The sequence below is a fragment of the Drosophila ananassae genome, chromosome 2L (genome assembly GCF_017639315.1).
Source record: "Drosophila ananassae strain 14024-0371.13 chromosome 2L, ASM1763931v2, whole genome shotgun sequence".
NCBI classification, from domain to species: domain Eukaryota; kingdom Metazoa; phylum Arthropoda; class Insecta; order Diptera; family Drosophilidae; genus Drosophila; species Drosophila ananassae.
In genome coordinates, this window is record NC_057927.1 from 28,133,162 (window position 1) to 28,159,300 (window position 26,139).

The following is a 26,139-nucleotide window of genomic DNA, read 5'->3' on the forward strand; positions in this document are numbered from 1 at the left end:
GCGCCTTGCCTCCAGTTGGTTGTTACAATTCAAGCTACAGTTTATTAAATGCAAAAATTCATGCAGTTTTAGTGGAAACCTTGACCCATTTGGCACTCCTTACAGCTCCTCGTGTCGCGAGGGGAACTTCTTGAGTATGGCGTGGTAGAGATTGTAGAAGGCGTACACCGACACCGTAATAATCACAAGCAGAGCTCCGCCAAACGCAAAGCTGAGGAAGTTCCCATCAATAATTCCGGCCGATCGGTGGCGTTTAGTGGAGAATATCTCCTCCGTGGACGCCGGGTTGTTTTGCTGCTGGGCCGTGCGCTCGGCCATCAACCGCTTCATGGTGGTCAGGCGCTCCCGCAGGACTTCCACGGATTCCGAGTCGAGGTCCGAAGTTCCTAATAAATTTTAGAAAATTTAATCCTAATAAAACTAGGCGTCTATGATTTATTTTTTACCAGTTGATTGGGAGGCGGAAGCACTGGGATATGCAGACATTATAAATTTTTATTTTTGTTTGCAAAAACAGAATTTGAGATGTTTAGCTGAACTGCAAAAGTGGTATGGTTCGGGGTGGCTTTTTCATACCCATGCTCCAAAAGTGGCGCAGACGCTCTAAGGTATCCTTAACCCTTGAAATAAAAATTAATTTTAAAAAATATTTAAAAATGACATATATATTAATAATATTTAAATATTGAAGACGCAATTTTTATTTTTTTTAAATTTTGGTAATTTCTCATATAAGGTCTAAAATAGCAAAACAATTTTTCTTATAGGAATATTAGTCTCAGTACTTTTTAATTTTTATTTAATTATTTATTTTTAAATTTTTATTTAATTTTGAAGGATTAAAACGTTGCCAGAAAATTTAAAACGTTACTTCTTCGTCAAGTTTATCGGTTATCGAATTGGCGCACTAGAAAGTTTTCACATCTCTAAACACGTGAAACGCTTCTTGTTGATTTTAAATGCTCCAATGGGTTTAACTAAGCAATATTTGGCTTATCGAGCTATAGACAGCTTTAACATAATTGCATCCGGACGTGCCAATGTTAATTTTGCAATAGTTGACAAAACCGAGGGCCGTTATGTGGCCGCTCCAGCTGCAGAGAATGTGATTGTCTGGGATTTGCGGTAATTTTTTTGATATTTTGGAAGAATTATTTTAAACAAGCTACTGATTTTAGGATGGGAGATCGCAAACTTACTCTTCGAAGAGAAAAATTCGAGGTGACCTGCCTGCGTGTTTCGCCAGATCATCTACACGTTGCTGTGGGTTATTCAGATGGCATGGTACAGATCTTCGATCTCAGCTCGGACAGGTACTACGATCCAATTTGCTCCCTGGCGCTGCACAAGAACGCTGTGAGCATTCTTCGGTATGATCTGCAAGGCATGCGCTTGGTCAGCGGTGGTCTGGACACCGAACTGGTTGTAGTGGACGTGGTTGAGCAGGCTGGCAGGGCCAGATTGAGTGGGCACAATGCTGCTATAACAGATGCGCACTTCCTGCAGCGTCTGGTGGAAGAAAATATCGTTGTTAGTTGCTCGAAGGACACACAAATCAAGTTCTGGAATCTGGAGACGCAGTTCTGCTTTAAAACAATCGTCGACAACCGTACGGAGGTCTGGGCGTTAGCCTTCATTGGCGATCTAATGGTTGCTGGAGCTGGTGAGAGTGGAATGAACGTCTATCGGCTGAGAAAACACGATGGGACTATTACTGAGACCTTGGAATCTGCTGTCGAGGGCTTATCCATTGAAGAGGAAGACACTATAAGTCCCATCAGCGTCAGCAACTGCGGCGTAATCCAGCGGGCTGGAAAAGGGCGAACAGTAAACTTGGTGGCGGATCCCAGCGAGCGGGTGCTCAGTTGCCACGGCACCAACGACCTGATCGAGAACTTCTACATTTGCACGTCGGAAGAGGTGAAGAAACGACTAGCCAAGCGGCTTAAGAAAGAAAGGAAGGAAGACGGAACCGAAGCCAAGCTCTCCACGGAACAGTCCCTAAGCGACGAGATTAAGAGGCTAGAGAGTATTCGCACTAAGCAAAAGATAAAATCCATCGATGTGGTGCTAGGACAAAACCAAGAACTGCGCGTTTTGGTTAGTCTGGCTAACAATAGCCTCTCCTTGTACTCCCTGGAAGCATCTATCAAGACCCGCAAGGCAAGCGATCCTAGTGTGAAACTTCTGAGATCACTGACACGTTTGGGCCACCAGTCTGAGGTGAGATCGGTATGCTTCAGCAACGATTCGTTAGCCGTAGGATCGGGTGCGGGAGAATCCTTTAAATTTTGGGATCGTGATGCCATGCAATGCCTGCGTACCGTGCCAACTGAATACATTTTGTGCTCCAAATTTGTCCCTGGAGATCACTATGTGTTGCTGGGAATGAAAAGTGGAAAACTCCTAATTGTGGATGTGGCATCAGCCGATATTATTGAAGAAATTCCAGCCCACGAGAACGAACTGTGGAGCATTGCCCTGCTGCCCGACCAAAAGGGCTGCATCACTGGCAGCGGAGATAGTACGCTGAAGATCTGGACTTTTGAGCTAATCGATTCTGACCAGACCAAAGTTTTGTCCCTGCTGCACAAGAATACTTTGAAACTCGAGGAAACCGTGTTGTGTGTGGGCGTTAGTCCAGATATGAAATATTTGGCTGTGGGACTGCTAGATGCCACCGTTAAGATATTTTTCCTAGACACCTTTAAATTTTACTTGTCGCTCTACGGACACAAGTTGCCTGTTCTTTGCCTCGATATTTCCTACGACTCCAACCTTATTGTCACGGGATCAGCAGATAGGAACGTTAAAGTTTGGGGTCTGAATTTTGGCGACTGTCATCGATCTATTTTCGCGCACGACGATTCTGTGATGAGCTTGCAGTTCATACCAAAAACGCACATGTTCTTCTCGTGCGGCAAGGATGGCAAGGTGAAACAGTGGGACGGCGACTCCTTCGAGAAGATCTTGACGCTGCCAGGTCACATTGGAGAGGCATACTGCTTGTCCGTCTCACCAAATGGACGATATTTGGTCACCTGCGGCTCGGACCGAACTCTAAGGATGTACGAACGCACGGATGAAACCATTGTCCTGAAGGATGTCCAGGAAGAGGAGCGAGAACAGCTGGAAAACGAACAGCTGGCCACGGGAGATGATAACACTGTTCCTTTGCTTCCCGGCCTGAAGATGCCATCCCGCAAAACTGTCGGCTCTGAACAATCAGCAGAATCTATCCTCGAATGCCTCGAAATATCCAAGCAGTTCGAGCTGGAATCTGAGGAGTCGCCAGAACTCCATCCTCTAATGCAGGCTCTCCAGGTTAAAAACCCTGTGGACTTTTTGGTTAGCACCCTAATGCGCATTCGTGCATCTGATCTGGAGGAGGCGCTACTTCTTTTGCCCTTTTCAACTGTCTGCGAGTTGCTAGAGCGCTTGCCCACCATGCTGAACCAGAGGCACGATCAACTGGAGCTTCTCTGCCGTGTTACAATATTCCTGTTTAAAGTACACATGAAGCCTATCTCAGCGGCCAAGACCATGAAGCCTCTGTTGGTGCAATTGCTCACCCTGCTCAAGAAGGATGTTACCAATCTGCGAGACACTCTTGGCTGGAACCTGCATGGCCTGGCGCTGCTGCAGACCGAAGTGGAGCAACGAGAGAGTGTCCAACTGTTCCGGGACGCCACTCAAGCGCGCAAAAAGCGGGACAAGAAGCGCCGAGAAGCCAGCAAGAGACGACTCCAGATTCAAATGGTCTGAGACCCCACACCCACCCTTAGACGTATCTAAATAAAAACCGTTAGCTTTATGATATCTAAATATGTTCTACTCTGTATATATTTATATACTTTAATTTTATAATGGGGAATACACCCTACAATTCGATAACCAGACACTTGATCACTAGAAATTTTCTGTAAGTACGCAGGGTCATCACACAAAAAATAAAACGGTGAACAAGTAGAGGTTACAGAGTTGAGAAAACCTAAGATGACGTCTCACATAATGGAAATACTTCAGAAAGGGCATCTTAGCATTCACGAGTCGTGCTCAATGAACATTGTTCACACAGATGCTGAAAAAGGTAACGTAACGTGTCCTTGAAGCTGGAGACTTAAAGATTTTGCTTTAACATGTAAAATTGAACACGGGATATGCAGCGCACTTCGTGGAGCAATCAAAATGTATTTCCAGCTCAACAAATGCCGGCTTTCGGGAAGCCATCACCGCCGCCGTTTCCACAAGGACCTGTAACAAATTTAGTTTGTTGGTATGTAGTTTTAAATTCTTTTTCTAGGCAGTTCGATACTCACCGCTGCAACGTTGGAAGGCACCGGGAGGTCCGTAGCTAAGCTTCTGGATTGTGCATTTCTCAATAGGACCGCTTGGCCGACAGTAGGATGTGTAGTTGGCCCAGGGCAGCGGTTCCTTGGGCGGAATGCAGTTTGGCATATAGCTCAGCTTGTAGGTAGTGCATTTCTCCATGGGTCCCTCGTTGCGACAGAACCCGGAGGCTGGGCGAACGGCCTCAGTCCTGGGGAAACAGGTGACGTCCACCGGCATATACGAGAGTTTGTTTACGGTGCAGCGCTCCATAGCACCACTAGGCCGGCAAAAGGCGGTGCGGGGCATTATCGGAGCACGCCTTGTTGGCGGCTTAGGCACAAAATCGTGCTTCTGGGTGGTCATAGCGTACATCGGACCATCGAAGCGCAGCCCATTCTCCATAGGGCGAATGGGGGGAGTGCGTTCCGAGCAGTTCGGTTGATAGGAGAGCTAAACACCATTTTGAAACAGAAAAAACCATTTTGAATGTATCAAATTAGCGGTGGTTTTATACAAAGATATCTTACTTATGACTTTTCGGAAAAAGGGAATTCCCCTTACTATTTTCTGTTTACTCGATATTTGATTACTATAACCCACCTTTTGAATTGTGCACCTCTCCAGTGGTCCGGTGGGACGGCAGAAGGTATCTCTGGGCAGCACGGGATCTGGCTTGGTGCGCGAGGCGTCCACTGGCATGTAGCTTAACTTGTAGACGGTGCTCCCGGCACCAGAATCGTTGCCACAGAAGCGCAAGGTAGTCAAGGGGAGCACCGGAGCAGTACGCGCCTCATTACAGTTGGGCATGTAGCTCAGATTGTAAGTAGTACAGACGTTGGAGTAGCGCGGCGGCACACAGCGGATCTTGTCCGCCCATGGGGTCGGCTCCTTGGTCGGCAGGCAAACCGGCATGTATGACAGCTTCTGGATTGTGCAACGCTCCATCGGCCCGGTTGGTTTGCAGTAGTGTGATCCTTGGGTCATGGGCTTGGGTGGTGGGTTCGAGCACACATCGATCGGCATATAACTTAACTTCTGGATTGTGCAGCGCTCCATGGGGGCGCTGGAGGAGCATATGGCCACACGTGGCACAATCGGATCTCGCTTCGCCATGCCCTTTGGTACATAATCGTGCTTCTGAGAGGTCATTGCGTAGATGGGACCCTCGAAGCGCAATCCACTCTCCATTGGGACGATGGGTGGCGTCCGCTTGGTGGGGCACGGCGGCATGTACGAGAGCTTCTGTATGGTACACTTCTCGAGCGGTGCTGTGGAGGCCCGGATCTGGCTGCATGGCATAACAGGACGAGCCCGAAGATTGTCCCCACAGTTGGCGTAGTACGAGCGCCGGTAAATGGTGTCCGTGTCCAGAGGAGCCGTCGACCGCATGAAGTTGGACTTGGGAAGAATGGGCATGGTGCGTGCCGGCTGCTGGTAGCAGCATCCCGCATAGTCGCCGCAATCGCAAGGCGGACAGGTAGCGCCTGCCGGGCATGGTGTAAAGTCGGTCGGACCGCCGCAGGGATCGCACGGGTTGGGGCAGTGTGTGTTGCAATCGCCCGACATTGTGCTGAGGACCAGTGAGATAACTCCTACTTACGACAGATTGTAGCGGTTGGGTCGGGGAACCAACAAACGAAAACTAGGCAATTGTCGAAGGAAATAATTTTGTTTGCTCGGAGCTGAGAACAGATATAGTACACTTAACACTTCCAAAACGACTAAATAATAATTTTGCTCAGGCCTGCGACGATGAAAATTTTTTCAATGTGTTCTATATAGGCGGAGAATGTCGATTGGCGCGTTCCAGTTCAGGCTCCATGCGAGAGGAAATGAATTCCACAGCCCACTAGATTGGCCTCCAATTAAAATGGGAAAACATATTTTATATCATCATTTATTTCAGTTATTCTTCTTCTTTGATACTAGGATATTTCTATATTTGATAGGTGAATTCCTACTGATTGTGTGGTTAGCACTCTTCCATAGACAAATAGGTCCTTCCACAAATAACTCGAGCACTCGAACATAATAATTCGTACAATTAAACACGTTGCTGTATAAATTGGAATTGGTAAACTAAGCATAACATGTGCCTAACTAAGCAGCTAATTAAACTCGATTTAAATAAACATTAGTATAAATCACGTAGAGACTATCTTATATACATTTGTTGCCATCATTCAGTAAACGGGTAAACTGGCGGGGTTAAATACTTAAGGGATCAGCAAATAATCGAATAATACATGAACATCGGATCTTTTAGAAAGAAAAAAAAACAAATATTTCACGGGTTAAACATAGAATCGGTGAATCACTCCCCTGTGTCGGCTGGGACAGGGGGAGAAGGCAATATGCTCGATTGGTTCCAATAAAACATCTTTTGGTTTTCTTACAAATTAGTTATCCTAGACTAGGTTCGTATCGTAATATTTTTCGCACAAGATATAGCAAAAATACAATTATATAATATTATGCGTGTATATGTTTCAGTTCGCTTGACGTCTTCCCATCACTTGTCGACATGGCTCGTAGTGTGTTCACCAAATGTCGCCAAGGATGTCAGGCTTCGAATGGTTGCGGTTAAAGTGTGGGCAAGTTATCGGGCACTTGGTCCAGGAAATTGGCCGGAAACTGCCCTTGACGCCCGTCCACCTCGCCGAACAGCCATTCATCGTTTATTTTATAAAGCAGTGTTACCAATTCGTTCTCCTGCGAATAAAAAAATCGACTTAGTAAATATGGAACACTTCAGTGGTACGAAGTAGTAATTACCCTTAAAGCCAGATCTCCTTCGACCTCGCCGGGGAAGTTGTACAAACAATAGGCGGTGGGCATGCGATTCTGTTGATGCTGCGAGGTGGTAGCAGCGGGTGCTGCAGCTCCCGAACTTGCGCCACTGGCAGAGCTTTGATGACCCACTGACCCCAATGGCACTATAACTTCCACATAGTTGGCCGGAAAGATGCCTTCGCAGCCGGATCGCGAACGACCACGCAGCCATTCTTCCGCTGGCTGATCCAGCAGATATATTTTCTCGTTCTCCTGCACGATTTTAAATTTAAAATTAGTATGTTTCTTATAAAAAATAAACGAATGTGTAGCAATTGCTGCGTACTATTTATTAGGAAGACAACAATTTCTACCTTTACTCACCCTAAAGCTTAGATCCCCCTCCTCAACGCCGTCGAAGTTGTACAGAGCAATGGCATAAGGCACGACTTCCTCCTGAATGTAACCCTGGGCGCCGTTGGAGAGCGCTGTAGCATCTACCTTTCCTGATATGACGTCGAGCATCGAGATAGCACTCTGCGGAAGCGGCGGCGGCGCCCCTTTGGGCATCGGAGGAGATGGCGGCGTATCAGACCCCCCATATCCCGGCGGAAGGCCCCCGATAAACGGTGGGGGCTTTGGCGCCTTTGGCTTAGCCGATATCTTCGGCTTGATGATAGTGGGCATCGTTAGCGATTGGGTGGGGGGCAACAGGCTCTTGCCATTACATAGGGGATTATCGGAGCTACGAGACGGCACCGATTGATATGTCTGGCGCACCGGAGCGGTGCCAAAGCTGTCGACCCCGCTGCCAACATTAGCATGAAATGCGTCCACCGCCTCCCATGGATCCAGCGGACTCTGGGTGGACGGGCGCGATCGGTGGTAATCGTCCTCGAAGCCACTCTCGGGTTGCGACACGCTGCCATTGTTGGGCGAACTGAAGTTGCTGTCCGAGCTGAAGCTATCCACGCTTACGCAGTCGCTGTTGGACTTTTGGGTGAAGGTGGGAGACGAAGGTGGCGAGTCGAAGCTGATGAGCGCCCCTTCGGTCACCGTGCTCATCTGCTGGGAGGAGTAATGGCTCCTACTGTTGCTGCTGCTCGTAGTCGTGGTGGAGACGGTGGTGGCCGTGTTCCAGGCGGCGTTCCAGTCGCCATCGTTGTAGCTGGCCGCGGAAGTGCCCCCACTGGCCGTGGCTGTCGTTTCGGAATGACCGCTGCTCAGACCGTAGACGCGACTCTGCGCTGCGGCCTTGGAAGCAGCGGCCGCTGCCGTCGACGTTGACTTCTTGCGGTGGAAGATGTTCGAGATGAGATTGATACCGCCCCCGTTCGTCGCTGCCGTTGAGGTGGAGTTTGGGGTCATCTTCTGCCCATTAACCAGCACCTTCGGTGGCGGCGGTCGTGGCGGTGCCATCTTCTTGAATCGATCATTCCCGTTAGAAACGAAAGGATCATCGTCCCAGTTGGTGGCTGGGGTATAGCGCGCCTGAGGAAACTTCCGGGTGATGCTCGACCCGGTTGGCTCGTTGTTATTGTTGTTGATGTTGTTGATCCGTCTGTGGATCGAGTTCTGCGACTGCAGGGGGCCCTTGGGCGGCGGCGGGAGCTTGATGTTCAGCTTCTGGAGTCCTCCGCCTGCCTGCTGCTGCTGCAAGTGCTGTTGCTGCAGCTGGACGCGCAGTTGTTCCAGACTAGCGTTGGCTCCAGCGGCGGCGCTCTGGCCACGTGAGCCGGGCGGTGCGGGCGCTGGCCTCGAAGGAATGGTCATGCTGCCTGCAAATAATGGAAGCGAAAAACCACATCAGGAAGCATTCATTTATCTTTTCTAGGCCCATTTCGGAATCGGCTCGACGCCGTTCCCCCCGTTTCCCCGGAAACATGCAACAAATGTTTCGTTATCGCAAATTTCGGCCCGATAAGCGACTGTCACCAAAATAAAAAGGCAACGGCGCGCCGTTCGGGGCACACCTTACCTGTGTGATCCGACGGTTTGGGGACTATTCTACTGACAATTTTAATTAAACAGAAAGCGAACTCCGCCGAGATTGCTGAGTTTCTGTTTATAGTTGCTGGAAAGGGTTGCTCATTCCCGGAGGGGGCCTGCGAAGAATTCGCGATAACCAGCCCAAGAGCGAGAGGCACAAAAACCTTTATTTAAAAACACGATAAGGGACTCTTACAAAGGCATTAGTACGAGTCGCTAGATAAAACGGCCTCGCGCCAGTCAGATTACCTGTATTGATAGCCAAAGTGGTATTTACGGCGGGGCGCAGTGAGTCATGCCGGTCACTACTTAGAAGCGCCCAATTATCGAAGCTAATGGGCGATAACTAGTAACAGCGCTTATCAATCCGCGCAAAGGCAATCAATCGCCAGCTCTGATTGTTTTGCGGGTTTTTACGACGAAGAATGCAAAAACAAAGCCTGCTCCGGTGGGGGCATCTCGCGTCTTTTACGTCATCTCCCAGCCAGCAGATAGATGCTCTGCTAATTGCCGTTTTCTTTCTATTTTTGTTTGCATTTCGAGGCGAGGAGAGCGCCACAAGCTACAGGCAGTTGCCACGAAACCGAAACATTTTTCGAATTAACGCCGGAACTGCAAAATAAGTAGGTGGATCGGGAGAACTTGGGTCGGGCAGTGTCCCAGTTGCTGGGTTCTCGGTGCCCGGCACATGGCGGAACCGATTCGAGCCCAGATGAACTGAGCTGCATATGCCGCCGCAAGCTCCAGCCCAAGCTTCGGAGAACGGGAAACACCAGAGCACAAAGAGATAAGCAAGAAGCAATGCCGCCCGCTCGGGAAAATAACAAAATTGTTGGCGTATCGCGAATAAAAAATTGAATTAAGTCGCAAAAACGAATGGGCAGAGGGGGGCGTCTAATTGTGTCGAAACATTGGGCATTCATTCACAAACAGAGTCCACAACGTGTTGTGTTCAACACGATATGTGTTGGATCGGATATCTATGGAGCCTGGTCTGCTAGAATTCTGGTGCGTCACTCGAGAGAATTCCCTGCAGAGCCCGCCCCGCAATCTAAAGGTGGGAGGTGGACGGTCACGTAAACAACAGTCGCCGGGGAAGGGGAGTATTTTATTTAATGGGAAATACAATTACAATAACTGCAGAAACATGAAAAGCTACTTCCGCTGATAAAGTAAATGTTTCTTTGAAAGTCTGCTATTTTGAGGCTAATTTTTTGACTTCACCAAGTCAACAAAGAAGTTCAAAGAAAGACATCCCCTTTGGTCTCTAAAATATTCCATTCATACTTGGACAGCCTCCAAACAATCTAGTTTGAAAGAAATGCAAATATCCCACCAACAAGCGGCCATGATCAGTGGCTGATCAAAGATTCAGAACAATAAGCATTTAACGGCCAGGAGAACAAAGATTTCGTTCCTCGATTTCCAGATATGTATAATGCCCAACTTTCAAAACTTTCAGCTGGATCGGTAAACAGCCGAAAATAACAAATAACGCTGCATGCGAAATTCATGTAAATTTTCTAATTCTCCCTCCGAACAATAGCTGAACAATGGGGCGAGAGGCACAAGATCTGTCTGAAATCGCAAAAGTGTTTGCCTGTTGGGTGGCCATCATTCTGTAACAGCCCGAACGACTGGCGGTGACGCTAATCACAACCACCTCACCTCCTCGCCGGCTGCGGCTACGATGGACCTAGACCCACACACTGCAGTTGCAATCTAATTAAAATCACCTTCAGGGAAGGTGATGATGGGAGCAAGAGGCACTTTGGAATGGGGGTTGTTCCGAGTGCCAATTGAGTCTCTAGTGCAGCCATTACCTGTGCCTGCCCGGTCACTGGGTGGTGTCTGGGCGTCGAGGAACAGGCCACCCTACATCGAACAGCGCGCTCTTCTCCTTTCACCTTCTCCAGCTGCCAAGTAGTGCGGTGAAATTCGAATAATTGTTGATTATTGGAGTAATTAGGTGCTCCAATCACACTCTTGCCGTGATTGTCAAATCATTAGCATACGCTTATCGCCAATTATAGCGCGATTGTGGCACACTGCCGATGAAGGCCGCTAAATAAGATGACCACTTAATACAACCATCTCAGCTTTTGAGAAATAGAGCTCATTTGGGGAACAGGTTATTCTGCTCTCCCAAGCTCTTCTGCTCACAAATGTTATTATTTATTCGCTGTAGAAGCCGTCATGATAGGCATGTCGGATCAGTTAAGACCCTGAGACTGTGTAATGGAGCTACCTGAGTTTCCGCCCGGTTCAAGCTCAAGTGATAAGGTTTGAGTCAATGCCGTCGCCACCAACCGGTTTGTAGCTACAGGGGATGCGTCCACAACTCTCCAAGAGAACAAAGCCGCGCGAGTGCTGTTGGTTAATTGTTCGCCGACATATGTTCGCGTGCAACCGATTTCCAGCGAAACGCTCGCAAATTTCTAAAACCTCTTCAGCCAAGATCCAACTCAATAGCTCGGGCTCTGTCAGCCAGGGACTCGGGGCAGCTTTTACTTCGCTGGGGACAGGCTAGCCCCGAGCTTGACCGCACGGCCAGAGCCAGCCAGTGCCAGCCAGAGCAACAAGAAGAGTCCGAAGAAAGCAGAACAAAAGAAAGTGACAACACACCACTTGGCGATTAAGCACGGGCTTGTGTGGGTGGGGCGGAGAGAGCGGAATTAATAATCGAATAGAGTGAAGCCGAGGCTGGGAATGCCTCTGAAAAAGCCATTTGCATGATCTGCTTTTGATGGACTGTGCTCCGCTTCGATGATGATATTACACGGAGAGAAAATACACCATTAGCTCCACACAAGAAGTCGGGGATAGTGAAAGGCTAGATTGTCCTCAGGCGCTGGACTGATAACAGCACTAGTGCTCAATTCCGTCTGATGAAGACACTTCGAATAGTGGGTAGTAAATTGTAGGCCGAGCAGCTATAGAGGCGGCTGGCGCAGACCTTGAAGGCTTTTATTTTCGCTTGCCAAATGAAAAGTAGACCGCAATGACGGTACAAAGGGCGTGAAATGCTACTTGGGCTTGCGGCCGGGGTCTGGCCACTTGAACGCTGCTTGAAAAAAGCCTCAGCTTCTGTTCAGTCGCCACCCTCCACCTCCACCTCCGCCCCCTCCTGGGGTAAAAATAGCAAACGGGAGCAGCCCGACAATAGCCCCACATCTCATCAATAACGACGCGAGGCAGGGCGACGCAGCGCACAGCGGCGAAGTCAATTGAATTTAATGCCAAGCATGAAAAGTTAAACGAACCTCAATAAACACGCCCCGATTCGCAGTTCGCAGCCCGTTTTTTGTTATTTTCCGTGCAACCTGCCGAAATACGCGCATAATGTAACGAAAAACGTGCGATTCCCTTGCAATTAAAGCCGACTACAATGAGAACCAGAGGCCGAGTCGAGTGGAACAGAGCCTCGCTTTGTGCGCGTCTGGGATTAGGGCTTGTGGCCTCATAACGAGAACTCTTGTGGTCGGGCGGTCGGGGTGAGAGATTAATTTGATTTCGGATTATCTCACCAGCCATTCTGGTCCATAATGAGCGTTTGTGGACTCAGCTTGGATCTGGTGCGACAACAATCTGCTCAAACAGTACAAACATACACACATTTGCCAGTGTGTGGCAAATATTTGATCACCGAATTGTGATCAGCCGTTCAAACTGGCCAGAACGAAGCAACTCCGCTATCGTGCTTCCCCAAATGGCGTGCATAATGAGGCGAAAGAGCAGACCAAGGAAGCACAGAGGCCGGAGCGAAGAAGATATGAAAGAGAATCGCAAAACAGGTTATTTTTTATTATTTTAGTAACTTCTGCTCGTGCAGGTCCCCCCATTCCACAGAACTAATGGCTGAAAAAGCTGATGGAGCGGCAGATGGAAGAATTGGCAAAATCAACTTGCACAATTCCACATTGTCAGCACGTTTCCCTGTCCGCCGTTTTCTCTCCGACATGCTGTTCCAGCTCCGGCGATTCGTTCTGAAGGCGTATTTGCATGCACTCCCAAATCCGTAGACAAACACGGCAGCCAGAACCGCACGTTCGAGAGCGGGCCAGGCGGGGAGGAGGCCCAGAGCCAAATGGCCCCGAGCCTCCTCCCAGCCAAGTCCACTCATGCATGCCGAGGCGGGACATTTGCCGATGTGGGTCAAAGTTGAATGCAATCGAAGCTGAGAGCTGCAGCAGCCATTTCGCACACACCCCCAGCTCCAAGCTTCCGACTCCTGGGGGAAAACAATGTCTCTTTCAAATGAAATGCCATCAAAGGAGACATTACAATATATTGCACATTTTTAAAGACAATGATGAGAGGGCCTACTTCAAGATAGAACTAATATTGGAAAAGAGTACTCCCCAAGTGCGTTTGCCTCTCTTCCAACGATAATTGTGTTGTAGGCAATTTCCTGTTTTTGAAGAACTGAAGAACGATTGGACGACTGGAGCTGGAACACTTTATCGCCCTACAGCAGCAGGGTGGTTTTCGAAATGCCGAAGCGCCATGCGAGGATCGGCTGGAGGCAGTGGTCTGGAAAGTGAGGTAAGCGCATGCGCAACACCTGCTGCGCCCGAAAGTGACAAAACGAAAGCGAAATTCTCTCGTTTTCCGATTATTCGAATTGCAGCACACGTTGCTTGGCTACTCCCCCGCAGAAGGCGGAAGCCAATACACAAATAGTCTGTTTCAGAGGCAACCTACCCTCGAGTTCCCGAGTTAAAAGTACACTTTGGACGACATAATTGGGTGTTTTGGGTGTTTGGGGTAAACACACATTTCTTCCCCTTGCTGCCTTGGCAGACCAACACTTAAATCCAACGCAACGTATCGGATTTGTGCAATATGTTCGTGTGGCTTCGCCGTACTGGGCACATAGTTATATAGTCCGCACACCCACCCACCTCTCCGAGCAAATATTTAATTAATTGGCCAACGTAACCTTGACTGAAATGAAGCAAGTGGCTTGCAAGAGCCACTATTCGATGAAGGGACGGGGAAGTTCAACTGGCGGAAGGCGCCAATCCAGTTCCAATGGCAGGCAACTAACCTTTTGACGAGGCCTGACTCGACCAGATCCGATCCGTGTTGGTGCGATCTTCGGTGCGGCGACTTGGCGATGCGCTCCGCTGGGCGGGGTGGGGGCTGCCTGGAGGTCGGCTGACAAAAAGACAAAAGCCAAGACCGAAGTGACTAATGCCGCGCACTCACACTGAGTCAACTAATTTGTTGTGGCCGTCGATGTCCATTAAAGCACACACACACACAAACACACACGCACGCACGGGGAGCTTAGTTGAACGGCATCAACTTTGCACTCTTTCGCCCTCTCCCTCTCTCGCACTCAAGGTAGTTAACGAGAGAGAGGTGTGCGGGTATGTCGCTGCAGCAACAACAACTAGCTGGCAGCAGCTGCAAATGAGGTAGCGGATCCGAAAAACAAGAAGGAAGTGCGCCTAGAACGCACCTGGAGCAGCTACTGCGACAAGCGCACTATTTTCGCAGCCAACCAGGCAGATTGCAAAATATGAAACTTTTTCTTAATACTTTTGTTTAATTACAGGCACGCACACACACTACTGCAACAAAATTGCCTTGACGAGTACAACGAAATCGATTGTTACTTCAGGGACGCTCTGACACTGTTTGTGACCAGCGTTCTACGTTGGGCTGCGGATTGGCTGATACAAACGTATTAAGTAATTTAATTAATTTTCTTTATTTTAACTTTTACTACGCCGCGACGCGTTGTTGCTCTTTTGGAAACGTTTTGCAATGTGACCAACGCTTCGGGTTGAGCTAACCAATAAAACCGAAACCGATACAAAAAATATACTGAACCGACCTCAAAAAAATATACCATCATATTCGTTGTTATTTTTTGCAATATACCAATATAACATCTGAAAAAAAATCTTTGCCAAATAAACCAACACAAGTGCTTAAGATCTAAACATTATTGGGTTTCTATTTCCACAAATTCTTTTCTCCAAAGTAGGAAGTGTGACCCTGTTATGGCAGGTACAATCAATTTGAATGTACGCCAGCCCTGAACATCAATAATCGATAGGTACACGATCATTTTTTAAATTCAAGTTTAAATATTTTATTATATATTTGTTATACATAATCTAAATTTGTTATAAATTTATCTAAAGAGAAATTATTCTTATGTGTCAAAGTTGCTTGAAACTTGTTACTTTTGTCGTTACATCAGTTTTCCAATTGACCCAATTTTGAATTTTTACGCCTACCAACACTCTTGGCTTTCTCCATTTCCCCTAAAAATCATCTTTCTACCAACATTTCACCTTAGTAGAGCACTCTCCAAATTATGAAAAATCACAAATTACGCTGCATTGTGGAAAACTGTTACGAAAGTGGATATCAGGATAGCAGATCCATGTTCAAGTTTCCCGCTAATCCCGCCATCAGACTCAAGTGGATAGAAAACGTTGGCATTTCAAAAAATACAAATTTATACAATCGGCGGCTCTGCCGACGTCACTTTGAACCCAACTCTTTTGGTAAAACCAAGTTGTTCTCGTGGGCAGTTCCCACGCTCTTCTTGGGTGGGCATAACCTCTTCTTTCATTTCGTATTTCTCCTCTTTAAATGTTATTTACTCTTTCCAGGTGAAAAAGAGGGGCTGCACTACGGCGTCCCTAAAAAGAAACCCTTCATAAGGAAATGCAGTATTGTGAATTGCCCCACCCGATCACCTCCTGATAGACTTCACTTGTTTCCCTCGGAACCGCAAATGCACAAAAAGTGGCTGGGCTTGTGTAACCTCAAGGCAGACAGTAAATGGCTTTTTATTTGTGGTAGACATTTCCGACGCAGCGTGCTGCCCAGGGTGAATAGTAAAGTCCCTAAAGATGCGATACCGGAGCTCTATTTGGGATGGGAGGTTCAAGACCCTCTGGAAAGCTCTCTCATAACCCCCAAGAGCGAAAAACTTCGGCGAAAAAAGTACTCCCGAAGCGAGGCAGAAGACGAAGGCATCGACGAAGAAAACTCAAAGGAGGCTTGTGATAACACAACCCATAAATCGTGTTCCAATTGTGTAACTCTAAAGGATCAATTGGCCGCTGCTCTTTCTAAAATTCAGAAACTTGAACAAATGCAAGAAGTATCTGATACAGACGAGGAGGAGTACATTTTTATGTTAATGAAATGAGGCAAACTCAATAAGCTTAGAATACCTTTATTCTAGTGCATAATCAGTTCCAGCTGGACGAGACGCCGATTTGTGTCGTATGGAAGTCGGTACGGCATTGACGCGGCCATGTTGGATATAGCTTTTGCCCTTTGCCTTAGTTGCTGCATTTGGGACTGATCGTGCGACGTGGCCACCAACTGCTTGTACTGGCTCTCGGTGATTTCCATGGCAGCCACCATCACGTCGGGAAGAATCTTAATCACTTCGCCGTTGAGTCGTTTCACATTGGCCATGCACACTGATACCTCATCAGTGGTGTTTGGCAGCAACTGGGTGCGCTGCAACTGCTCCAGTGCCGCTGTGTATTTCTCCTCGTCGTAAAGATTGAAGAAGACAAGCAAATCCAGCAGCAGCAAAAAGCTAGCCTTCATTTTGGCGTCCACTTCAATTTTTCCGCTGGCCAGGAGCTTGCTGAATCTGTGCGCCTCCTGACCAAGGCGCACCCGCTGCGACCCGTCAAAGGCAGGCAGCTGCACCACTTGGGCCAGGAGTATGGACATGTGTTTTATGGCCAACGTATACTTTCCTCCCAATTCGTAAAGACGTACAGCCATCTCAAAGTTTCCACGCGAAGCCAGCTCCTCTGCCACCAGGACGGCCACTGTGCAGGTGTTGAACTCCGGGCAATCGAACTGTCGGAAGATCCCACTGGCAATGGATAGAAATACTGTTAGAGATGCTCGTGTTTATTCGAAAGTAGAGGAAATAAACGTCAAAGCGAATATATTCAATTGAATTTTTTTTGTTAATGCCCAAATTGTATAATATAAAACCGTTTTTTCTGCTTACCCTCTAAAATCGTCTTCATCCTCAGTCTGCCGCCTTCCAAATATCATATCGAATATGCTAGTGTCTAGGACACCACTTTCCACCAATAAGTCGCAAATGCAGGTGACAAACATGTTTCTCCCTTTGGAATCTCTGAGACATCGCAGTGTGAAGTAGTAATGAAGTGCTTCGATGGTGTCTGATCTTTCGAACCGCTGCGTATACTGGCGAATTAGCCGGGCCAGATTAAAGCGCCTGAGTGGTGTTGGGTCAGCGATATCGATGGAAAGCAGAGGTTGTGAAACGCTGCGTGCTCCGCCCAGCAAACCCAATTCGTGTAAAGCAATAGCCATGTGAACGGCATGGACACAGGTGTTGTCCCTGCGGGCCAAAAACTCAATGGCTGCCTCAAACTGTCCCGTAAGGGCCAGCGTGGAAAAGTATAAGTGCCACTGCTGGGCGGCATTAAAGTACTTCTCGCCATACTTTTCCAGAATGAGTGATTGAAGCTTTCCGTAGCCAGTCGAATCTTCGGGCTTAAGCATGGCCAGCTTGATCCACAAAAAGTCATCAATGGTCTTGGCCACCTCCCCGTGAACTTCATTGACATCGCAGCCTAGCAAGATGCAATAAACTGCCTTTTTGTAGGCATCCGTGGAGTTGCGTATCTTATTCGCATATTGCAACCGCAGCTGACTCTCGATCCTATTATTAATCTCTCCGGCATTTCTATCAGAAATAAGCTGCGCAAATTCCTCGTGACTGGGTCCAGCTTCGCGGAGGAAGTTCACTGCCGCATCAGCAGCGCCGCAGCGGAGTCCATAATACACCAAGGGCCACAAAGGTCTTCCGCCAACCGTATCTACCAGTCCGATGGTTTGCTGTGCGCTGAACCGGTGGCTCACATATGCCAATACCAGTTGATAGCTGTGTTTGCCATATGACTCCCCCACTAAAGAGGCAATGTACGTCTTGTATCGCCTTTCGAGGTAAGACTTCGCATGAAGTATAAATTCCGGTCGTTCTTGGCGAGTTTTGATGGGATCGCTGCACTGCGGCTCGTCTATTTGAGTGACGCAGGCCAATAGAGTCCACATGTCTGTCAGACGAGAATCCACAAAGCTGCTAGATAGCTGAGCGAATTTCTGGACAAGATTTGGACGCTGATTGCCTTTTAGCAGCAGTTCGTTGTACTGACGCAGCTCCTGGGCGTAGGAAAGCTCCAAGTTGTCAAGGCTACTGCGCGGCTGGCAGAAGGCATGGAGGGATGTGTGTTCAGGCAGACGCTGCAGGTCGATAAAGTTCTGCGAAGGAGCTATGAGAGCATCCAGCAGACGCGTCTTCTCCTCATTCCAGGAGCTATTTAGGTGCGACCATTTCTGTTTGCTAACCGTATCGCTGATCTGTGAATAAGAACACGTGTTACTGACTTAAAAAAAGAAATTTCGGAAAACCTACATTCTTATTTGTGTCCTCAATCACCGAGAGTATAGCATTTTCGCGCTCACTTTTGAGAAACGTACATACATCCGTATCAGCTTTAATTATATCCAGGGGCTCAAACGTTTTTCGAGTACTGAGTGCTTCTAGTTTCTGGTTTAGCTTTGGCAAGTCCACGCCTTTGGATCCCAGCAGTATGTGCCTGCGGAAAAGGTTCTTGCCATTATTTTATATTATTATTTTTCCCTCCTTACGCTTGGATGTCTTTTCCGCTGCCGCCGGTTTGGGTGACGCGGGAATGAAGCTCTGTGGTGGCCTGCAGAACCTGTTGCAGAGTCCGTTCCACCCGGGGAAGTTCGCACTCCGCCTCGACCTTCTTTGTCAAGTTCTCTGCCCGTTGCAGCAAAGTATTGAAATCCATTTTAGCAACAAATAAATAATTATAAACAATAACACCTCAAAACAGCCGCGACCCACGAGAAATTTGGGATAAGTGTGACCAAATGCGAAAGCGACTTCGAATTCGATTTCGAAATCAAATCTATTGCGAATGAAGAAAAGCGGGAAAAATTTTGAATTTGAATTTATATCCATAAGATGGTGTTTTATAAAAGTTTTACTTTTTATAGTTCAGTAGTTAAAAAAAATGTTAAAATGGGAGGGAAAATTGTTATTATTTGCAAGTAAAACGACCCCGATTTCTTGCTAGATGAAAGACCTTATTATTCTATAGTTTTGATGTACTGAATTAAAAATTTTTTTTTATTATTAGCCGATTCAGTGTTGTTGGAACCAGTTTACTCGAAACTACTTTTTTCGGTACGGTTATCACGATATCTCAAGTAATATTACTTGAAATACTTGAAATTTGGCAGGAATATTCCTAAAATATCCCTTTTAATATTTCTAACATTAATTACAAAGTCAAATAATTAGTGAAAAGATAGATTTTTTTAAAATTAAATTTATCCTTTAATCTTGTGCGATAGCGGAATTCAAGAGGATTAACACATTTTTTGTTTTTTGTATGACCACATGAGTCTAAATCGTGTTAACCAGGACCCAACCCGTTTTGGCTTCCTGTTTTGGGGATGCATATTTCCATAAAAAATTTTGTTACTTGTTTTGTACACTTCTTAAATATAAATAAACATATGAAAACACAATGAGTATCTAGATTACAAGGCGCCCTTAAGGGAGTTAAATTGGTCTCATGTGCGGAAAAGTTCATATTTTTAATCTTTTTTTAGGACAGTAAACTTAAAATTTTGTTCAAACTTTATTTGAAATTAATTATTTGAAATGTTTGATGGAAAAGGTCTTTGAGTTAACAGCATATCAGAATTTAAAATAATAAATAAGGTAAATAAAAAATAAAATTAGCTAAGGTTTTATTGGAAAATATTTAATAAATGAAAAACATTTCATTATTTTATTTTATTTATAATTAACATATAAAAAAGCAACTGTTCGAATCTCAGCCCACAGTAATACAGGAACCATCCCAAAAAACCACCAAGACAAAGTCAGAATTGTATATTATATATGTATGTATATTATTTAAATAATTAAATTAAGTTTGAGGGACATACATTTACATCCTAGCAAATTATACACTAATAACTACACGTTATATATCGATATCGAGATGCTGAGTTATAATATTTTGTTTGCAAACAACTACACGAATACACGTATCAACAGCAGCACTTTCCTAGTACCTCAACTCCCAAAATCCACACCCTCTTCGGCAATCCCACAGAATCTGGAGGATTACGGATGAGTTGCTGGAAAATCTGGGAGACAGTTCATGTTCGTTCTTTCTTATGTAGCACGGTAATTATTATATGTAAGACAGTTTAGTATACAAATTGGTGCACCCGTCTGGTTGGTTGGGTTGCAATGTTTTCCATGGGGTTTCTTAATGATTTCCTAACGTCAAGCTTGATGTTGGGTGTGTTTGTTAATAAGTCGTTTTGCGTGCTTCTCTACAGCTTTAGTTCGATTTGCTTCGCTTCGCTTTGTGTTTTGTAGCATTTTATGGGTTTTGTTTTTGTTTTTATTTTTGTTTTCTTCGTTTTATTTTTATTTATTCAGTATTTTAAATTAAGATTAAGATAAAAACCTAATTATTTATCTTGTCATTTACGCCTTAAGTTCGATATAAAATAAAATGAAGCAGCAGCACTTCCAGCAAATAATACAATTAACATAAAAGTACAGTAATAGGGTGTTTCTTCTCGATTTTGTTAGTTTTAATTTTGTTTTGCAATATGTATGTATATGTTATGTATATTTATATATTTATATCACCTAATTTGATTTATTTTTAAATTATTTCGTTTGCATTAATTGGTTTTTGTTTTTATTTGTGTTGTAGTACTCTCTTGTTTCGATTCGGTTCTGTAGCTCTTTGTAGCTACAAGGATACAGATATCCAGGGAAATGGAATTTTAGCACTGCCCAAACACATACATATACATAGACACATACATACAAATAGGTGTTAATATATATATATATATAATACGAAATGCAGTGCTGCCACTTACATGTGCCTTGTAACATTGCGTAAAAAAAACAAAAAATACAGTGAAATTTACATAATAGTTAAGTATGTACAATTGTTTTAATGTTCCACCATCGTCTAGTCTATCTATCTTCGTTTGTTGCTTCCTTTTAGATTTAATCCGCTAAAATCCATAAACTGTAGTGCAGTAATTGTTCATAAAGCTATTGGGCTTTATGTTTCCGGTTGCTCCTTGCTGCGGATTCTGCTGTTCACTTTGTTCACTATATGAGTTTCGGCTGCACATTCTCGTAATATGTAGGTAGTAGTAAATGGTAGAGTTTAAAAACTATGTTCTATGTATTTATATCAATGTCTATATGTACGTATGTATGTATGTATTCATCCCGTTTACATACACAACTCATCCTAGTGTAGTGTTATGTTAATTTATGCATTTATTTATATATATATTTAATATATGATAAACCATAGCGTGCGTATGCATATGTATGTGTTAGTTATTCTTCCTCCGGATTTAACTTTTGTTTCTAACGTCTTAACCCTTTGTTTATTAAATTTAATACAATAAGTATGCTGTGTGCTTGAATTTCGCTTCTCCCTCCGTCATCGTCATCGTCATCGACATCGACTCCGTCCGCTGATCGAATTCCAATCCCCTACAGACCGGTTAGTTCAACGATCCTACTATTATAATGTTTCTCCTGCAATTGCATAATTGCTTAATGCTTAGGCTTAATTCATTCCGTATTTACTAGTTTTAGATTTGAGTGAAAAAATATACAGTTGTTATTGTATTGACTGCTGCAGGAACGGGGCCTGGCCTTCACCAATATTCCCATTCCAGACATCTACTTGGAGCTGCTTGGCTGCTTCTTTCTCCCCCGGGCGACTCTCTTTTAAGTAAATTTACATGCTTTGACTGCAGATCGTTGCGCCTCCGTTTTCGTGTGCACCTTGGAGCTTGCTTCCGATCGTCCATCTTCGCTTCCAGTTCAGTCGACTGCCCCTCTTGGAGTTCGTGGCCAGTAGTAGGACGCTGGCATCATTGTCGTATACTACGCAACGGCAGTCGTGGTTCCGGTATTGGTTGGAGGTGGTGCCGCTGGTTGTGCGACCGCTGGAGTTGCAGGCTGGGCCGATGAGGCGGACGCAGCCGCTGCTGCTACTGCCGCCGCTGCAGTGGCACTGCTCAGAGCTGCAGCTACTTTGCTCACCTGCTGCTGGTCATTGACAATGGCAGCTGCCGCGGCTGCTGCCGCCGTCACGGATGTTCCTCCTGTGGCCGGAGGACATGTGGTGTTTGCTGACTGACTGCTTACCGCACTGCTGCTGTGGGTGCTGTTGCTGGAGCTGTTGTTGGTTTGGTTGCTGCTGACTGTGCCGCAGCTATTGCTGTTGGTGCTGCTGTTGCTTACGTCGTTGAAGGTCGCTGCCGGCGGTAGCTGTTGGCTGCTGTTGCTGTTCTCATCATTTACCACCGCCGGAGGCTTTGATTCGATTGGCTCCGATGTCACTGCTGGCTCAACTTTCACTGCAGTCCCAGCTGCTCCACTTCCGCTTGCTGCCGTCGAAGCTGGCTTCTCCGCTCCGCCGGGTCTTTGAAGCTGCTGCTGGCGCTGCTGCAGTAATCTAAACTCCACAGAGTGCATGGGACCAGCTCCTCGGGAGACTTGATAGAGCACTCGCGAGATAATTAGAGCCACCTGTTGATCCAAAATGTGTGACATGACCAGGCCCAGGAGCCTTTGCTCCTGTTGCATAAAGAGTGATCTGTTATCAGGATGCTTGGCCAGATGAAGTAGAGTGCCAGCCGCCCTGCGTAACATGTCCAAGCTGGTGCCCATCGAATCCGGGTTCTCGCGCAGGTAGTTTATTCCGTGCTGATTGGCCACTCCCAGCGCTGTCTGTTCCGCTTGCTCGATGAACGCCACCAAGTAGGAGATGCAGGGGGACTGTAGCGCCACCGTGCGGGCCATAGCACTGTCGGCTGCTGCCAGGTAATGAAGCAAATTTACCGAGAACTCTCGCAGCACCTGATCCTCATTGCGGCACAGGTGACGGGTTAGCACGGCGCATAGCTTCTCCAATCGGGAAAACGGAGGCGTGGCTATAACAAGATCCACATTAGCATCCGTGACGCACAGTTTACAGAGAGCCTCTAGCGCCAGACGTTGCGGCGACAGCGCAGAGTTGGGGCCACATGACGGGAAAGGATCCTGGCCGTGGGCACTGGGACACACCGCCCAATGCAGTAGTCCATCGATAAGCGGACGTGCAATGAGTTCATCGTAGCGTGACAGCTCCAAGTGCCCAGCTATGTTAGCCATGGCCACTAACATGTTTTCACGAATGGTGATCAGATAGTCCCACCACCACTCGCGCTCCCCTTGCAGCGAACTGCATGAATCGCTGAAGTCGGTGTCTTCCTCCCGGTCGTAGTTTCTCGTTTTGGGAGTTCGCCGCAGATGTTCATGGTTCAGCAACAGCAAACGACCTAGGACAGCCAGGAACCTGGTCGACTTGGCGAGCACCGTTTCGTTGCCAGGCACGAACGTCAGGTTGCGGAAGATATTTGACAATGCAATGCAGCGACGCGCCAACGAGTCTTGGCTCTCGTTTACCAAATGCAGTGAAGCCTCATCCCGCGTGTAGCATTCATCTTCGTAACTGGAATCCCGTCTCCTCTGCAAAACATGGGCAGCGTCCCTTACTGTTGTTCGAGGATCAAATCCGTCCTGTGGTGTGGATGGAGCCACGCCGTTCGTCAAACGTTGCGGTGACTCGTCGATCTCCATGTCGATGGTCCGGCAGTCGCTGTCGGCCGGCTCCTTCTTCACTTCAGCGTTCGGCTGAACAAACTCTTCGCTGGACAGCTTGGACTTCTTTCCACCATCATTGCTACTACCGCCGCTAACCAAACGTCGCTTCTTATTGTACGTGTTCTGTTCCTCTTCCGCGCTGTTTTCCTCCTTTTTGATCTCCGGTTTCTTGGGCGCTTTCGTCTTCTTATCAGAGCGAACGTAGCGTGCAAATGGAATGTTTACTATCTCCGATTTGAAGACGTCAATGATGCCGTCCAGAGGATCTGGTTCTGTAAACCCGAAGGTCCAAGCGTCGCTTCCAACTGGCTCCAGCTGCTCATAAAGCCGATTCGTGTCGATGTCCCACGCTTTCTGGCGCTCGTCTACAAAGATATCATGATCGGCGGGCTGGATTCGCACGGGAACACCTTTCCGCGTTACCATCGTGTAATTTGGAGTGAACGAGAGTAGCAGTGAGCGTTCCTCCGGATTAGGTTGTACTCGGACCTGGCCAAGATCGATGCCCTCGTCGGCGTCCTCAGAGTCGCTGGCGTTTCCGACCCCTTTTGCTCCACGATCCATGTTTTCATAGTGCCGCTTGCGGTTGTAGCTGCTGATACTCCGAACACATCGTGACTGTCGGTTGTCACACATCACAGTCCCACTGTCGGCATCGTCATCAGCCGCCTCCGCCTCCTCACTCGCATGCTCCTCGCCATCTCGCTCATCAAACATCTCGGCAAGATTTTTTTGGAAGTGCTCCAACAGAAGTGTAAGTAGGCCGGGAAGGTTCGAGATCCCGAAAAACTGCACAGTTGTGTCATCGAATAGCAACACATTGAGTACATCAAGGGCCCAGGTGCACTCAGTGAGCAGGCCAGAGCGCATCGCCATGAAGATGCGCCACGGGTCCACTGGACACACGTCGGCCTTGGTCAGACGCTTTCTACGGTATAGAACTGGTGTTGTGGACTCCACACTATCGAGGGGGAAAATCAACTCCTTCTTGACCAGCTGGGCTCCTCCGCCGCCGGGCATCATAATCCCTCCGCCGGGCACCTGTTGGTTTGGTGGCATTTGATGCGGATGCGGGTGCTGCGGATGCTGGTGTGGGTGTTGGTGAGGGTGTGGGTGCTGGTGCGGTGGTTGTTGCTGCTGTTGCAGAGGCTGCGGCTGCATTCCAGGTTGACCCGGCATCGGTGCTTGCTTTTGGGCCATCATTCCGCCGGGTGGCACTCCCACCTGGCCCACTCCCGGCTGGCCTACTTGCTGAGAGGGCGGGGGAGGCATCGCATATGGCGGCTTAACCATTCCACCGGGTCCTACCTGCGGGATTCCCGGAGTCGCCTGTTGAGGCGGAGGTTGCTGTCCTGGGGCAGGCTGCTGCTGTGATTGCTGCTGTGGTGGCATTCCGGACATTCGCTGCTGCTGACCGGGAGGGCCCGAGGGTGGTCGCAGAGGTGAACCTGGTGGGGCGATGCCGGGCTGTGCCGCCTGGCCAGGGTTAAGTTGCGCCCATTGTGGTGGTGCCTGTGACTGCTGCTGTCCTGGAGGACCACCAGCCTGCTGATACGGCGGCTGCTGCGGCTGTTGCTGTTGCTGCTGCTGAGACTGTTGCGCCGGCGGTGGCGGTGCTTGCTGTGGTGGATATCGGTGCTGGTCCCACTGAGCCACACCCGCGGGTTGTTGGATCGGCGGACCGTGAGGGGCGCCCGGCGGTGGCGCAGCTCCCCGCGGCGGAGCACTTCCCCAGGTCTGCGGGGCTGGTGAAGCTGGATACTGCGGCCTAAACTGCTGATTACCGCCTGGCCAACCACCTGTTTAGTTCAAAATGAATTTAGTCCACTTTATAGTCTGACAGCATATAGTAGCAGGGCACTTACCATATATCTGAGGTCTGGCATTGTAGCCTGGATAGGGCTGCGAGTCTTTAATGAAATCCGGGTGCCGTCGAGGCTGTGGGCTCTGAAACATTGTTCGATTAATTTATATCCGTTTGCAAAATCTCAGCATAACTCCTAAACCTACTTGATCTGGTGGTGGTTGGTAATATTCCTGCTGCCCAGGCCTGTTAGTGGGGTACGCGCTGCTTGGAGGCGCTCCAGGTGTTCCGCTGGCTGGCGGCCCACCCGCAACAGCTTGTGCCGGGGGCTGCGGGCCTCCTGGAGGCGGCTGACTGTATGGCCGGCTGCCATAGGGTCCGTACTGATTGGCACCAGTGGGAGGGCTGTGGAAAGAGTTACGTGAAGAGAAAGAAATACGTGTAAGTACCTTCTTGATTC

General features: G+C 47.6%; 7 protein-coding genes across 22 annotated transcripts in view; 2 read left to right on the forward strand and 5 right to left on the reverse strand.

Moving 5' to 3' along the window:
* Nucleotides 1-15: 15 nt before the first annotated feature.
* On the reverse strand, nucleotides 16-624 carry LOC6505792. Its single transcript, XM_001964348.3, has 2 exons — nucleotides 447-624; nucleotides 16-386 (listed from the first exon to the last, which is right to left on the reverse strand). Exons 1-2 carry the CDS (start codon nucleotides 484-486, stop codon nucleotides 100-102), a joined length of 327 nt encoding a protein of 108 aa, XP_001964384.1. The 5' UTR covers nucleotides 487-624; the 3' UTR covers nucleotides 16-99.
* Nucleotides 625-800: 176 nt separating this feature from the next.
* Nucleotides 801-3,825, forward strand: LOC6505725 (WD repeat-containing protein 3). Its single transcript, XM_001964347.4, has 2 exons — nucleotides 801-1,125; nucleotides 1,179-3,825. The coding sequence occupies exons 1-2, from the start codon at nucleotides 968-970 to the stop codon at nucleotides 3,763-3,765; spliced, it is 2,745 nt and encodes a 914-aa protein (XP_001964383.1). The 5' UTR covers nucleotides 801-967; the 3' UTR covers nucleotides 3,766-3,825.
* Nucleotides 3,811-6,137, reverse strand: LOC6505791 (stabilizer of axonemal microtubules 1). The gene is made up of 3 exons (XM_001964346.4): nucleotides 4,933-6,137; nucleotides 4,320-4,782; nucleotides 3,811-4,254 (listed from the first exon to the last, which is right to left on the reverse strand). Exons 1-3 carry the CDS (start codon nucleotides 5,896-5,898, stop codon nucleotides 4,202-4,204), a joined length of 1,482 nt encoding a protein of 493 aa, XP_001964382.1. The 5' UTR covers nucleotides 5,899-6,137; the 3' UTR covers nucleotides 3,811-4,201.
* A 76-nt stretch (nucleotides 6,138-6,213) lies between these two features.
* LOC6505790 (formin-like protein 6) lies at nucleotides 6,214-14,907 on the reverse strand. Of its 2 annotated transcripts, none has more exons than XM_001964345.3 (4): nucleotides 14,144-14,907; nucleotides 7,489-8,882; nucleotides 7,108-7,377; nucleotides 6,214-7,044 (listed from the first exon to the last, which is right to left on the reverse strand). In XM_001964345.3, exons 2-4 carry the CDS (start codon nucleotides 8,875-8,877, stop codon nucleotides 6,916-6,918), a joined length of 1,788 nt encoding a protein of 595 aa, XP_001964381.1. In that variant the 5' UTR covers nucleotides 8,878-8,882; nucleotides 14,144-14,907; the 3' UTR covers nucleotides 6,214-6,915. The 2 variants fall into 2 exon arrangements, with proteins under 2 accessions (XP_001964381.1, XP_032305581.1); XM_032449690.2 differs by lacking the exon at nucleotides 14,144-14,907 and adding an exon at nucleotides 9,083-9,227.
* Nucleotides 14,908-15,324: 417 nt separating this feature from the next.
* LOC6502720 lies at nucleotides 15,325-17,043 on the forward strand. 2 transcript variants are annotated; one of them, XM_044714208.1, is made up of 2 exons: nucleotides 15,325-15,620; nucleotides 15,729-16,273. In XM_044714208.1, exons 1-2 carry the CDS (start codon nucleotides 15,428-15,430, stop codon nucleotides 16,271-16,273), a joined length of 738 nt encoding a protein of 245 aa, XP_044570143.1. In that variant the 5' UTR covers nucleotides 15,325-15,427. The 2 variants fall into 2 exon arrangements, with proteins under 2 accessions (XP_044570143.1, XP_001964380.2); XM_001964344.4 differs by having other exon boundaries at nucleotides 15,326-15,665; nucleotides 15,729-17,043.
* On the reverse strand, nucleotides 16,285-19,047 carry LOC6505789 (nuclear pore complex protein Nup93-1). Its single transcript, XM_001964343.4, has 4 exons — nucleotides 18,778-19,047; nucleotides 18,542-18,725; nucleotides 17,105-18,486; nucleotides 16,285-16,963 (listed from the first exon to the last, which is right to left on the reverse strand). The coding sequence occupies exons 1-4, from the start codon at nucleotides 18,942-18,944 to the stop codon at nucleotides 16,306-16,308; spliced, it is 2,391 nt and encodes a 796-aa protein (XP_001964379.1). The 5' UTR covers nucleotides 18,945-19,047; the 3' UTR covers nucleotides 16,285-16,305.
* A 1,008-nt stretch (nucleotides 19,048-20,055) lies between these two features.
* LOC6505787 (trithorax group protein osa) overlaps nucleotides 20,056-26,139 on the reverse strand; it is a 28,281-nt gene continuing 22,197 nt past the window's right edge. For all 14 annotated transcript variants that reach the window (XM_032449692.2, XM_032449702.2, XM_032449701.2 and 11 more), the window contains 3 exons: nucleotides 25,886-26,084; nucleotides 25,741-25,822; nucleotides 20,056-25,674 (listed from right to left, as the gene is read on the reverse strand). In XM_032449692.2, coding sequence (XP_032305583.1) covers nucleotides 22,112-25,674; nucleotides 25,741-25,822; nucleotides 25,886-26,084 — 3,844 coding nt within the window. In that variant the 3' untranslated portion in view covers nucleotides 20,056-22,111. The remainder of the gene's footprint in view (nucleotides 25,675-25,740; nucleotides 25,823-25,885; nucleotides 26,085-26,139) is intronic.